Raw genomic sequence first — 14344 nt, 5'->3', positions numbered from 1 at the left:
GGTGACCTGGTCTTGTAATGGGTTGACCTGTGCTTCCGCCCCGCGGGCTGGGACAGGGGAGGCTGCCCTGCTTCCGTGTGTGAGAGGCATGCATGAGCTGCCAAGTGGAGATGGGGAGGAGCTCACTAGGAGAAGGGGGGCGGGAGGCAGGGGCGTCCCGCCGGGGCACCGGGCTTGGCAGGGCATTTGTGCTCGGGCGCATCTGAGAGCCTCAGCACAGGTGTGACTAGGGAATCAGGTGTGCACCAGGGAAGGCTTCCTGGAGGGGAGGCCACCTGAGCCGAGCCCTCAGTTAAGCGTGAGAGGGAAATCAGCCCCCGTGGTGTCAGGTGCAGGGTGTTCAAGCCGAGGCAGCGTGATGGGGGGCTCCGAGGAGCTGAGGGTGCAGGGAGCCGCGAGCCATGTTTGGAGCCTCGATGGTGAGCTGGGGCTGGAGTCCAGACCTTGTCCTGGAGTCCGGACCTTGTCCTGAAGGCCCCAGGGAGCCATGGCAGCATTCTAGGTGCAAATAACATGGCTAGATGTACAGTAGCCTCCTCCCAGCGTGGCTGCGGCGTGGCCATGCTTGTCCTCCCAGTCCAGGCTTCGTGGGGGTGGGGGTGGGGGTGGGGAATGACTTCCCTGCACCTGGGATCCGACTCCAGCTCTTTTCCTTGGCTGCTCGGGCCCCTGTGGTTTGGGCCTCTTGTCCTCTCCCGGCTGCCTGCCTGTGGTGCACAGCCGTTGTCGCTGTGCTCCGTCACCCTGCCCTCCCCTCGCTTCCTGATTCGTGCAGCCTCCCCAGCCCGTGACTTCCCACCCTTCCCCAGCGCAGCCCCTTCCATGTGCCGGGCTCCTTCTCACCCTTCAGCTCTCAGTGGAGTTGTCACTGCCATAGAGAAGTCTTGCGTGAGCGCCAGCCCTACCCTGGAGCAGACCCCCGACCCCCACCCCCACCCCTCGTTGTACGAGCCCCTTGCACTTTCCTTCATACCTCATACCCCTGAGGTCACTTGGGATTATGCCCTTGAATGACTTTGTGACTCTCTCCCACCAGACTGTTGGCTTCATGAGAATTGGGGCCACGTTTAGCCCATGCAAAGCCCAGAAGAGGCAACTATGTCAGGGGCATGGATTTCTGTTAGGAATCCCATGTTGGCAACAGCAGGGAGCCGACAGCAATCCGAGTAAAAACTGGTAAGGACCCAAACCAAGATGGCCGGGGTGGAGAGAGCGTGACAGATCATGACCCATGTCAGGGAGGTGACTTTCATAAATCCCACTGGATCCGGGGGTCAAGAGAAAAGGAGGCCTGAGCAATCACTTCTGGCTTAGGCGCCCCAGTGGGCGGTCTGGTTGTCCGTGGCTGCATGAAAAACCGCTCCAGACCTACCGGCACCAAGTCATCGTCGTGGTGGTCACAGATTCCGTGAGTCTGGGCTTCAGACGAGACGTGGCAGGAGTGGTTTGTTTCTGCTCTCGGGTGTCTGGGCCCTCAGCTAGGTGAAGACCTGAACAACCAAGGTGATTTGAACCTCCAGGAGCCTGGAATCATCTGGAAGCTTCTTCACTCAGGTCTGGCCCCTGAGCTGAGTAACTCAAAGGCTGAACGGGTCTGGAGATGGAAGCATCTCTCTGTGGTTTGGGCTTCTGCCAGCATGGCACTGGGGCTGCCGTGGGGCATCCTCTGGCGGGGGTGCTGTCTGAGGAACCAGCGTCCCGAAAGGTCAAGATCACAGCGGAAGCTGGTTGCAGAATTCAGGCAGCATCACCTGGGCTGAGCGTCTCTTGGTCACAAGAGAGTCACCGAAGCTAGTTCTGATTCAAGGGAAGGGAAATTAGATGCACTTCGTTGACAAGAAGTCAGAAGGTCACGTTGAACTTGGGAGATCCTCTCGCAGCCCCCTTTGGAGACTGATTTCTGCGTCAGTGGATAACGGAGCCGTTTGTAGGGATGACGGATGCTGCGGGAAGGAGAGGGGTTTGTTTTGAACCTCACAAGTCGGGGACCTCGGTGGGACGTCCACTCGTGTTGCTGGCCACCTGGAAGTTAAAAAGAGATCACGAAGTGGTAAGAAATGTTGTAGAACGAAGCCGCCTTGATGCTGGGAAATGATAGCACTTCACATTCTTAACCACGAGCTCATAGACAGCCCTGAGTTTCGGTTCCCGGACAGCCATCCCGGGGACTTGGTGGACCGACTCCTGGGTCTTGCTGCATCACAGAAGTGGCGAGTTCTGAGGGAGAGGGTGACTGCAGGTCATGGCTTTGGGTCGGGGGGCTGTCTGGTGAGTACTCGGCCCTCACCCTGCCCACAAACAACATGCATACCCCCACACGCCACAGGCATCTCCCAGCCTCTGGGCTCCTGGGGCGCCCACCTGCCCGGCCTGCATACTGTCTGTGCTTGAGGTTAGCCAAGAACATGACGACTGCCCATCAGAATTAATTCTGCTCCCGCAGCTTTGAAATTGGAGCCGATGCACACAGAGGCTGCAACGTCATTTGTCTTTTTTGTTTTGTTTTGTTTTTTTGTTTAGAGCCCAGAAATACCATGAACAGCATCATGTGGGGGATGCTAAGCCACTCACAGAACAGCTTCTAGACACTTCTGAAACATGAGCCCATAAGCAGTGGGCTCATTCACTGGGGCTATTCTCAACAGGCGGCCCCCAGAGACCTTTCTTCTTGTCCGGGATGGGCAGCCCTCTGTACCTGAAGGTAGAAAACTGTGTTTCTTTTTTAAAAATGAACTCTAGGCCCAACATGCGGCTTGAACTCTTGACCCCAAGATCCAGGAGTCACTCGCTCTACTACCGACTGAGCCGGCCAGGTGCCCCCAAACTACATTTATTTGAAACCCTTCTCCAACTCAGAATTTTGTTCAGAATTCTCTTCTGGGCGGTGGGCAGTATTTAAGATGGAATGTTCCATCGAGGAGGTTGCCCTCACTGGGCATGATTTCAGGTGGGGTGTGGCATCAACCCACGAGGGCAGCTGTTTGCCTGCCGAAAGTGGTATCCTCCAGAAGGATCTGGAATTAAGGATGTGGAGCTCTACAGCATTTGTGAATTCATTCTGATCTGGGACCAGAACACAGACTGGCTCACCGAGATCCGTAAATCACAGGAAACCCAAAACATGTCGACGAGCTGTATTTTACACGCGAGTGGATGCATTTTGACTTTTCGACCCATCCCCCATGCGGAAGTTCCACTCTGGCTACTTATTTTTTGCCTCCAAGAAGCTGCAGGCCTTCCTCTACTGCTTTAGCTTTGTGAATACCACAGTCGCTGTCCGTTCACGAAAGGAAGGGTGTGGGGGGTGTTCCTGGCTGAGGGGTTTGTGGTGGGGGAGGGGATGAGGAGACTGTGCTCTCTCCTTCTGCAGAACCTGCTTTTGAGTAACGTCATTCATGACTGAACCTCGAGCAAGAAGCTCTTGCTCATGGAGACCGCGCAGTGCTGGCTTTTCTGAGGGCCGTTTTGAAACCTGTATCTCTAACATGTGTTTTAGATGATAGAAGTCACCTGAGGAAGACACTTGGCGTCAGTGTCTCCATGGTTCTCCGTCCTGCTGGCACAACAGAATCTTGTGGAGCTTTTAAACTCCCTCAGTGCCTGGGTTGGGTTTCTGGAGGTGCTGAGAGGGTGAGTCTAGAGTGAGGCCACAGGAGGATCCATATTTTAAAATAAATCCCAGGGCGCCCAGGTGGCTCTGTTGGTGAAGCATCTGCCTTTGGCTCAGGTCATGATCCTGCGGTCCTGGGATTGAGTCAGTCTGCCTGCTCAGCAGGGAGTCTGCTTCTCCCTCTGCCCCTCCCCCCTGCTCATGCTCTCTCTCTCAAATAAATAAATAAAATCATTTTTAACAAAATAAAATGAGGGGCGCCTGGGTGGCTCAGTGGGTTAAAGCCTCTGCCTTCAGCTTAGGTCATGATCCGGGATCGAGCTCTGCATCAGGCTCTCTGCTCAGTGGGGAGCCTGCTTCCTCCTCACTCTCTCTCTGCCTGCCTCTCCGCCTACTTGTGATCTCTGTCTGTCAAATAAGTAAATAAAATCTTAAAAAAAAAAAATGAACCCCACCAGGTTCAGCCTCACTTCAGGACAGTCATCTGACACATCCCCCCAGTGTACCTGTTGCTCAGAGCGAGGTGTCTCAGCTCGCCTCACCTGGGTCTCTGTCGTAAAACCACCACGTAAGGGGCCCAGCTCCCCTTTATTTTCTTACCCAGAGGACACTAATCTTATGCCATAAGGTCACTGACAGGATTCTGATCACCAACTCACAGGACATCTCTCGTGTCTGCTCACTGGGCATGTCTCTGTTTGCTACTGAGGCTCCTGCATTCTCACCTTTGTGACACGAGTTCTCCTGATTTCTCCCTGAGCCTCACAGTCTCTTTCCTGGATTCCTCCTCTCCTCCCACTACTTAAATATCTTGCCTGCTCGTAGCTTTGTTTCCTCCTCGATTGCTTCTGACATAACCCATTCATGCTCCTGGTTTCCACCCACATCGGCATGTTTAGTACCTTCCAATCTCTGTCTCTGCCCTAAACCTCAGCCTGGAGTCCAGATCTGTTTCTGTGGCTCCTGGATGGTCATGTCCCCCCCCCCCCCCCCCCCACGTGTCTTCTAGGTGTCTTCAGTTCACCAGTCCCCGAGCCAGACTTGCACCTCTGTGTCCTCTAGCTCGTCTGTGGCTCGACCAGAGGAGCCCCAGCGGGCACCCTGGGGTCATCTTTTTCTCCTTTTGACTTCATTTTGATTTCTCATTCTTCCTTGCCCACATTCAGATCATTGATCTACAGTTCTTAAATCTGGCTTCTCTCCATTTGCATTCCCATAGTTCTGGCTCAGGCTTCTATCCACTCTCCTTTCAGTGACTGCACTGGTCTTCTGCCTCTAGATCTGATCTCTTTAAATACATCCTGCTCATTGCTGTGAGTGTGACCAGGGAAAACCACGATCTGACCAGCCACTCCTGTCCTGAATCCCTTTGGCTTAGCTGGACATCAGAACCCATGACCGCTAGACTTCCATCTTTTCCTGTATTGTTCACTCCTTTTTTTTTTTTCTTTTAAAGATTTTATTCATTTATTTGACAGAGATCAGAGGCAGGCAGAGAGAGATGGGTGGAAGCAGGCTCCCCACTGAGCAGAGAGCCTGATTCGAGGCTCGGTCCCAGGACCCTGAGATCATGACCTGAGCCGAAGGCAGAGGCTGTAACCCACTGGAGCCCCCCAGGTGCCTCTATACTGTTCACTCTTGATTTATTCCCACCCGTTCCGTGCCTTTAGAAAAGTACTTTTTAAAATAGTAGATACAGGGGCGACTGGGTGGCTCAGTGGGTTAAGCCGCTGCCTTCGGCTCAGGTCATGATCTCGGGGTCCTGGGATCGAATCCCACATCGGGCTCTCTGCTCAGCGGGGAGCCTGCTTCCCTCTCTCTCTCTCTGCCGGCCTCTCCGACTACTTGTGATTTTTCTCTGTCAAATAAATAAATAAAATCTTAAAAAAAAAATAGTAGATACAATGGTATAATGACCATAAGAAAATCAAGCAACTTGCATACTGGCTTCATATGTAAACCTATAGAGGGAAGGAATTGAATTGTAAGCATATTGTTTTAAAAGGTAGTGCATGCCCCTGCATCCTAATTATAGGAGGGAACAGTGAAGATGAAGTCTCCTAACTTGTCTCCTCTGTTCTTCAGCCATGTGGTTTCCTTTCCCAGAAAGAAACTGATGTCATCAGTTTCTCAAATGACCTTCCGGAGATACATGTACACTTGTATATCAAAGAATACTTACAAACCTGTGTCTGTGTACTTACAGATACATAAACACACTTTGTCAGTATGTGTATAAGCATGCATCCCTATTGTGCATTAATTCTGTGTGTCCCATGCCTGGAAGCACAGTATGGTAGACAGCCCAGCTTTTTTTTTTTTTTTTTTTTTTTTAAAGATTTTATTTATTTATTTGTCAGGCATAGAGGGAGAGCGAGCGAGTGAGCACAGGCAGACAGAGAGGCAGGCAGAGGGAGAAGCAGGCTCCCTGCCGAGCAAGGAGCCCGATGCGGGACTCGATCCCAGGACGCTGGGATCATGACCTGAGCCGAAGGCAGCCGCTCAACCAACTGAACCACCCAGGTGTCCCTTTTTTTTTTTTTTTTTAATTATGTTATGTTAGTCACCATGCAATACATCATTAATTTTTGATGTAGTGTTCCAAGATTCATTGTTTGCATATAACACCCAATGCTCCATGCAGTATGTGCCCTCCTTAATACCCACCACCAGGCTCACCCATCCCTTCACCCCCTTTCCCTATAAAACCCTCAGTTTGTTTCTCAGAGTCCACAGTCTCTTGTGGTTCATCTCCCCGTCCAAGTCCCTTTCCTTCTCCTAATATCCTCCATGTTATTCCTTATGCTCCACAAGTAAGTGAAACCATATGATAATTGACTCTCTCTGCTTGACTGACTTCACTCAGCATAATCTCCTCTAGTCCCGTCCGTGTTGATACGAAAGTTGGGTATGCATCCTTTCTGTTGGCTGAGTAATACTCCATTGTGTGTATGGACCACATCTTCTTTATCCATTTGTCTGTTGAGAGGCAGCTCGGCTCTTTCCACAATTTGGCTGTTGTGGCCATTGCTGCTGTGAACACTGGGGTACATATGGCCCTTCTTTTCACTACATCTATAACTTTGGGGTAAATACCCAGTAGTGCAATTGCCAGGTCATATGGTAGCTCTATTTTTAATTTTTTGAGGAATCTCCATACTTTTTTCCAATGTGGCTGCACCAACTTGGCATTCCCACCAACAGTGTAAGAGGGTTCCCCTTTCTCCACATCCTCTCTTAACATTTGTTGTTTCCTGCCTTGCTAATCTTTGCCATTCTGACTGGCATAAGGTGGTATCTCAATGTAGTTTTGCTTTGAATTTCCCTGATGGCTAATGATGATGAGCACTGTTTCATGGGTCTGTTAGCCGTTTTTCTGTCTTCACTGGAGAAGTGTCTGTTCATGTCTTCTGCCCATTTCTTGACTTGACATCCTTGCTTCTGTCCTTTAGTGTGATTTAGAGATCTTTCTGTGAGTACATAGAAAGCTGCCTTCTTCTTCTTCTTCTTCTTTTTTTTTTTTTTTTAGGATTTAATTTATTGAGGGGTGCCTGGGTGGCTCAGTGGGTTAATAAGCCACTGCCTTCGGCTCAGGTCATGATCCCAGGGTCCTGGGATCGAGCCCTGCATCGAGCTCTTTGCTCGGCAGGGAGCCTGCTTCCCCTCTCTCTCTCTGCCTGCCTCTCTGCCTACTTGTGATCTCTGTCAAATAAATAAAGAAAATCTTTTTTTAAAAGAAGATTTAATTTATTGAGAGAGACAGAGAGCATGAGCAGGGGGAAAGGCAGAGGGAGAGGGACAAGCAGACTCAGCTCGCTCGCAGGACCCCAACCGACATCACGATCTGAGCTGAAATCAGACCCTTGACCAATGGAACCACGAAGGCGCCTCAGCTGCCTTACTCTTTTTTGCAGATTGCATAGACTTTTGTTGTGTAGATGTTTAACCGGTTGCTCATGGTGGCATTGTTTCTGATCGTCCTGATAAACAGGGCTATGTTGAATTGTGCCAAGACATATCATTTCTCCTGTGCATGAATACATACGTGGGGGATAAATTCCTAGAAGTGAAATTGCTCCATCTGCCAGGGCATGTGGATGTGTTAAAATCTGATAGATGTGGTTCAGTTGCTGTTCACAGAGACCACTTAAGGGGGCCTGACCCTCGACTCTCTTTTCAACCCAGCGTGTCATCAGATTCTTTGCTCTTTGCCAATATTTTGCCATTGTAGGCTAAAAATTCGTACCTCCACGAAGAACTGCACTTGTCTTCTTATGAACTTGAGTATCTTTTCACATATTTAAGAACCAATGGAATTTCCCTTTGTATGAAATGTCTGTTCATGCCCTTTACCCATTTCTCTCTTCTGTGGTTTGTTGGTTTTTCCTTTTGATGTTAAACTTGAGATCTTTTTATTCTGCTTCTCCATTGTGGTTTGTACAAACCCGTGTAGCTCTTTGGTTGTTGGCTTGTTTGTAAGCAAGAAATCAGAACCAGCGGTAAGGATGAGGGTCCAGGGGAACTTACTTTCTGTATGGCAGCTGTCAAAGGTTTGGGTGCCAGTGGGAGCACTCTGAATATCATGTGGCAATGTTTAGATATATTGAATATGCATTTACCAAATCTGGAGATGATTCTGAGCCATAGCTGGCCGACGTCACATGCATTTCTGGACACATGCATTGATGGGTTTACAGATGTTGTTAGTTGCTGTCTTCAGAGCTTTTTACCAAAGGGCCATATGTGCATTTTTTGCTGGTCAATTTATTATTTCTTCTCATTTCTTAGTATTTCCATTCTAGAAAATGGGATAAGCTTTCTTCTTTTTCTGTAAATTAGTCTTGTGGTCCAAATGTCTAGTAAAGTTCTCTGTTCCAAGTGAGTAATTTAGTAAATGTTTGATCAAAGACATGAGTATTTCCAGGTGTTACTTTGCTGCCCTTCCTAAAGGCATGTGCTCTAGCACAGAGCTTCTCAAACCCTATTAGTAGATGTTGTGTGATTTTTTTTTTTTTAAATGTGCCATGGTCACATTAATTTTGAAAAGACCAAATTAAATACAATTAAACACATTTCTTCTCTGAGCCCTTAATATGCCAGTGGGTCCATTGAAGGTCCAAAAGAGGGATGCAGTACGATATAATGTGTTTTGCAAATGCATTTTAAACCCCAGAACTCTGTCTTCGCTTTTCTTAGGATCCCCGCTTGAAATTTTCCTCAAGCGATGAGCATAACACTCAGAGGAGAATCAGGAGAAGGCATCAGTTTGTTTGCCCTCTGATTTGCCTGAATTATGCTAAACAAGGAACCTTGCTGGAAATAGGGTGGTTATTGATTATTTGACTGCAGTCAGGTTTCTAAAATTAACTAGAAAATTCCTGTGGTTAAGGTCAGCATGTTGCAGATCAAGACCTACTGGTTACTTTCTCCAGTCTCCCCAAGGTGTTATCACAGCCCTGAAATGAAGAGACCAAGGGCATTTCTGGTAGACCCGTCACTGCCACTGCTTGAGGTCAGACACCCTTTCTGTGGGAAGCAGCTAACATCAGAATGGGCTGGGGATGAGGCATGGTGTGGGAGAGATGGAGGAACCACTGGCTAGGGGCTTAATTATGGGGGGAATTTCAAGCAAAGTGAGGGTTGCTGGAGGGGAGTTGGGTGGGGTGATGGGTTTAAGGAGGGCACTTGATGAGCTCTGGGTGTTACACGCAACTGATGAATCACTAAATCCTACCCTGAAACTAATGCACTGTATGGTAACTAAATTGAATTTATATTTTTTAAAATTTTATTCATTTATTTGAGAGAGAGAGTGCACACGAGTGGAGGAACAGGGGAGGGGGCAGAGAGAGAAGCAGATCCCTGCTGAGTGGGGGGCTGGATCCCAGGACCCTGGGATCATGACCTGAGCCAAAGGCACACACTTAACCGACTGAGCCACCCAGGCATCCCAGCTAAATTGAATTTAAATAAAAAATTAAAACAAAAAAGAACCACGGGGTACGGGGGAGGCAATGAATCTAGCTCATTCACTAACTGGGCAGCTTATTCTTTCCTCTCGAGTTTTTATGAGATTGATTTTTATCCCTTCCCTTTGGCCTTTTCTTGCTTCTTGAGGAATCCAGTCTGTTTTCCTTCTTAGCCTTCATGGGTTTTAGAACAGCAGCTCCGTGAGGTTCTGGGACACTGGTAGGCGGAGCTGTGTCGCAAACCATCTGCATGCTAACAGAAACTGTTGAAAGCACATACATTTTCAAGTTACCAAAACCGAGAATGGATTCAAGATCACCCTTTAAAATCTCTTTTTTAGCTCTTTTTATTTAGATCTCCTGTTCCAGCGGGGGAGAACTGTTCTGATCGTGTACACTAGATTCTGGTCGTGTGACAGCGCACGTTGTAACAGTGCTGATGAGTTGTCTTACGGTTCCGTTTTAATTTTCCCACTTGATAAAACTGCACTTGTGCTAGAAAGAGGCTGGGTGCAGTTCCGTGTGTGATGGCGCGATCATGATGATTACCCAATGAAGGGTGGCCAAGATGAGGCAAGAGGAATTTGTAGCAATGGTATTATGGTTTTTAAAAAAGTAAAACAGAAAAGGAATCATTTAAAAACTGAAATACAGTATTTTCAGAAGTATATCTTTATTTTGATCATTGTATAGGATCAATAATTTTAGGGGCACCTCAGTGGCTCAGGTCGTAATCCCAGGGTCCTGGGATAGAGTTCTGCATCAGGCTCCATGCTCAGTGGGGAGCCTGCTTCTCCCTCTCCCTCAGCCTCTCCCCCTGCTTGTGCTTGCTTATGCTCGCTCTCTGTCAGATAATAAAATCTTTAAAAAATAATAATTTTAGAATTCTTACCTGTAAATGTTCTTTAATATATTTCCATCTTCACAAATAGTTGAGTCCCTTTAGTTGTTAATTTCCCTCTCTTGCTGGTGTGCCAGGGAGGGGGAGGGGTTCATTCCAGCTGGGTTGACCACCCATGTATAGCCTACAAAGGAAGTTCATCTGGTATGCACATTCAAACCCAAGTCTGCGGAAGACCTGATGGCAAGAGGCGCTTCCTCAAATTTCCTTCCTGATGGATGACATCCTTGTCTTGAGTTTTCATAGTAGCCCTATGCTTATCCCTTCCTGTGAGGAAACCAAGTGAGGTCAGGTACTTGACTTCCACCCTTCCTGGTGGAAAAGTCAACCCTGTGCTCAGAAGCATCCCTCCCACCTCGGCTTGTGGGCAAACTTCTTGGGGTGGTTTGGAGCACAGATCGCAAAAGAAGTCCCAGTGCATACAGCCAAATGGTCGGAGAAACTGGACTCCTCAGCATGACGTCTTACACGTAGTAAGCACTGAGCAAATGTTCGCTCCAGGGCCACACGTCATGGGCCAGAAGAAGTCAAGCAGCAGGTGGATAAAACAGACCAGGCGGGTGGAAATATTTTCCTTCTGTGGATGTAGCCTGACTGCCGGGTGCATCATTGCTCAGTGAGAAGGTCCTTTTCGCTGAAATTTCCATTAGGTTCTGGGCTCAATCAACTGGGCATCCACGGCGACAGAGAGGACTTGAGCCAGAAGTAAACTAGATTTCACCTTGCGAGCTTGACCTTTCCTAGTCATCAGGAAGGTCTGCAAGCATATCTTCCATGGGTACTTTCAGCACATCATGGGGGTCCCCAGTCTGCCCGGTGAGCTGGTTCCAGGCCTGGAGACCACCGGCATGCCTGTCACCAAAGTAGCTAAGCCTGCAGTAGTGGGACCCTCGTTTCAGTCTTGCAGAGTGAAGGCCACGTAAGGGGACAGGTTGGAAGCCAGGGAGTCTCCAAGGCCAGCGCCGAAGCTCGAGAGGAAAGAAGGGAGGACCAGACACCCAGTAGGAGGAGTTCCTATCACTATGGGATGGCTGACAACTGCTATAACATAGGGGGTGACAGGTCAACTCAGAAATCTACCTAGAGCGAGTCCTTAGCTGGCTCTGGACCCACTAGAAATGACAAAAAGAAATGAGTCTGGACCAGCCCAAGAAGCAGCAGCTATAGCCACACCACAAAGGACCCCAGGATATTTTGCACACCAGGGAGGAGCCCATCTCCCGCTGATTCAGGTTTTGGGAGTAAGAGAGCCACTAGGTTGGCTCCTTGTTGAGAAACTTTAAAGCCAGCCCTACCACAAAAGAATGGTCCCACCGTGAGGTGGAGAGGTCGGTGTTGTGTCTCAGGCTGTGGAGGGAGGAACATGGGAGACCACTGTGGAGATGGCAGAAGGTAGCCAGGGGCTGGGTTTCGGGAGCATGGAAGCTTTAACCTTGGAGTCTCATTAAAAAGGAGACAGGGGCAAAAAGGCTCATTAAAAAGGAGTCTGGGGGGGCCCAGGCTCAGAGAAGACTTCCTGGAGACCATTCCAGCTTGCCTTTGTGAGGGTTAGATAAATATACAGGCCATCTCAAAGTGGAACACATCTTTTGTTGGAATCTCTATGTCCCACAGCCTTGTGGTAACCTCACAGTGGATTGACTGTGTGATGTCACCATGGTGCAAGCTAAGATACCAATCTTGAAGTCAGACGACCCCCACCTCACTCTCCGGCTCTTTAGAGACAGTATTAGGGTGCCATCTTGCCTCAGGCCTTCCTGACTGGTTCTCCAATGCTATAGCTAAGGTCATACCACCACCACCTCCTACCTCTCCTCTTCCCACCCCCCAGCGCCCCATGATGTCCCTGAATGTAGACTGGACTCCTGTCCCTTCAGGGGCAGTCAAGAGAAGTAGGAGGAGGCTGCAGCAAGAATTGTGGGCAACTAAAGAGGAGAGTCATCACCCAGACTTTCTGCTTCTAAACAGATACCTGGAAAATATTCTTATGAATTCCAGAAGACAATCTGAGAATGTTTATAGCAAAAGAATTTGTAATAGCAAGATGCTAGAAGCACCCCAAATATTCACCAACAGAAGAACTAGAACCTGCGGTATACACATGGTACTATAAGCCAGTGGCAGTGAAGAGCAGTTACCCACACTGGTGTTGATGAAACTCACATAGTGTTGAAGGTGGAAAAGCAATTCACAGAAGAATCCACGTGATACAGCTCAAACTGGCCTGAACAACTTATTTTGGGGGGGAGCGTACTTGATAAACCTATACAGAAAAATAAGGGCATGATAAGCACAGATGTTAGGAATGTGGTTGGTGGTTAGAGTGGGAATGAGGAAGATGTGATCTCCCAGGAGATAGGAATTGTTCTACTAAACCCGTAGACCGCGTCTTCCAGTAACCATGGAGAGAACCATCCCCAAGGAGAATCAGGTTAGGAAGAGCTAGTGCTGGCCAGTGGGGGAGGGGGATGGTTAGGGAGAAGGGCTTAATGAGACACCTGTTGGGTGAGAAATGTTCCCCCCAGCATTAGAGATGCTGTGGACATTCTCAGGTTCCTGGGAATTTGGGTCTCTGCTGATCGAACGGACCTAGTCCGCTCAGCACTGCGGGTGTGATAATTAAGCGCGTGAGGTAGAGCAGAGGACATTGATCTGTGATCAGGTCCCAAGAGTGTCGAATTAGTCAGTGATGGCCTTTTCTTTGACTTATCCATTCACTCACTATTTAATGGGTTAGAAACTTTACAAACCAAGTACGTGAGTGTGAAAATAATAATTTGGTTTCATTTAGCTGTGACGTCCCGAGGCTCTGGGATTGTGTTTGGCTCGTGTTTAACGAGGATTATTCTTAGATCCCCAGTGTTCTATGGACAGTCGTCGGTCAAATGACAACATATCCACAAGTTTGCTGGGGCTCCTGTAACAAAGTGTCACCATCTGGGTGGCTTCAACAGCAGAAACTTAATTATCTCTGATCTGGAGCCTGCAAGTCTGCAATCAAGGAGTGGGCAGGGGTTGGTTCCTCCAGGGGCTGGAAGGGAAGGAAGGGTCTGTTCCAGGCCTCGCCTACTGGCTTGGAGGTGGGGGTGTTTTCCCTGCGACCCACTGTGCATTCCGTGTGCAGATTTACTTTGTTTTAGAAGGCCATCAGGGCGCCTGGGTGGCTCAGTGGGTTAAGCCGCTGCCTTCTGCTCAGGTCATGATCTCAGGGTCCTGGGATCGAGTCCCGCGTCGGGCTCTCTGCTCAGCAGGGAGCCTGCTTCCTCCTCTCTCTCTGCCTGCTTGTCATCTCTCTCTGTCAAATAAATAAATAAAATCTTAAAAAAAAAAAAAATCCTTAGAAGGCCATCAGTCCTGTTGGGTTGGGGGTGACTCTAATGACCTCATTTTAACTTGCTTACATCTGCAGTAATCAGAATTGGAAGTCAGGTCATCGTATGATATAAAGGTTATGTCATCAGATTATATTCCGAGGCTCGGAGTGGGAGTTCAGACTTCAACATCTGAACCCGGGAAGGACAAAATTCAGCCCATACCCATATGCTAATTCTCTGCCCGATGGACTTTTTTCTCTTTCTTTTTAAAAGATTGTACATGGCAAGTCAAAGCAAACGATCGAAGCTTCCATGAACAACCTCACTTCATGAACACAAGGTTCTTTTGTATTAAGGAGAGCAAGTACTCGGTAAGTTGATTTTAACTTTCTAAAAACTCTTTACTAAAAGCCAGTGTCCTCCAGTGACCCCTGTGCTTACCAGCTTCATGAGACATCTGCCTTCCAGGTCATCCCTGGTCCTGGGCCGTTGGTCGTCATTGTCCGTCCTATAGAGTATCATGATCATTCATCACACTCAGTTTTATAAA

The 14344-nt window shown here is 48.6% G+C and overlaps 1 protein-coding gene across 3 annotated transcripts in view; it reads left to right on the top strand.

Moving 5' to 3' along the window:
- Positions 1-14344, top strand: part of ATP8B1 (ATPase phospholipid transporting 8B1) — a 125137-nt gene that overhangs the window by 66125 nt on the left and 44668 nt on the right. For 2 of the 3 annotated variants that reach the window (XM_059409737.1, XM_059409739.1), the window contains exon 3: positions 14068-14165. The exons of the other annotated variant lie outside the window; for it this stretch is intronic. In XM_059409737.1, the coding sequence (XP_059265720.1) occupies positions 14068-14165 (98 nt within the window). The remainder of the gene's footprint in view (positions 1-14067; positions 14166-14344) is intronic. 3 annotated transcript variants of the gene reach the window in all.

Source organism: Mustela nigripes, chromosome 8, assembly GCF_022355385.1.
Source record: "Mustela nigripes isolate SB6536 chromosome 8, MUSNIG.SB6536, whole genome shotgun sequence".
NCBI lineage: Eukaryota > Metazoa > Chordata > Mammalia > Carnivora > Mustelidae > Mustela > Mustela nigripes.
This window is presented reverse-complemented; position numbering and strand designations above follow the sequence as displayed.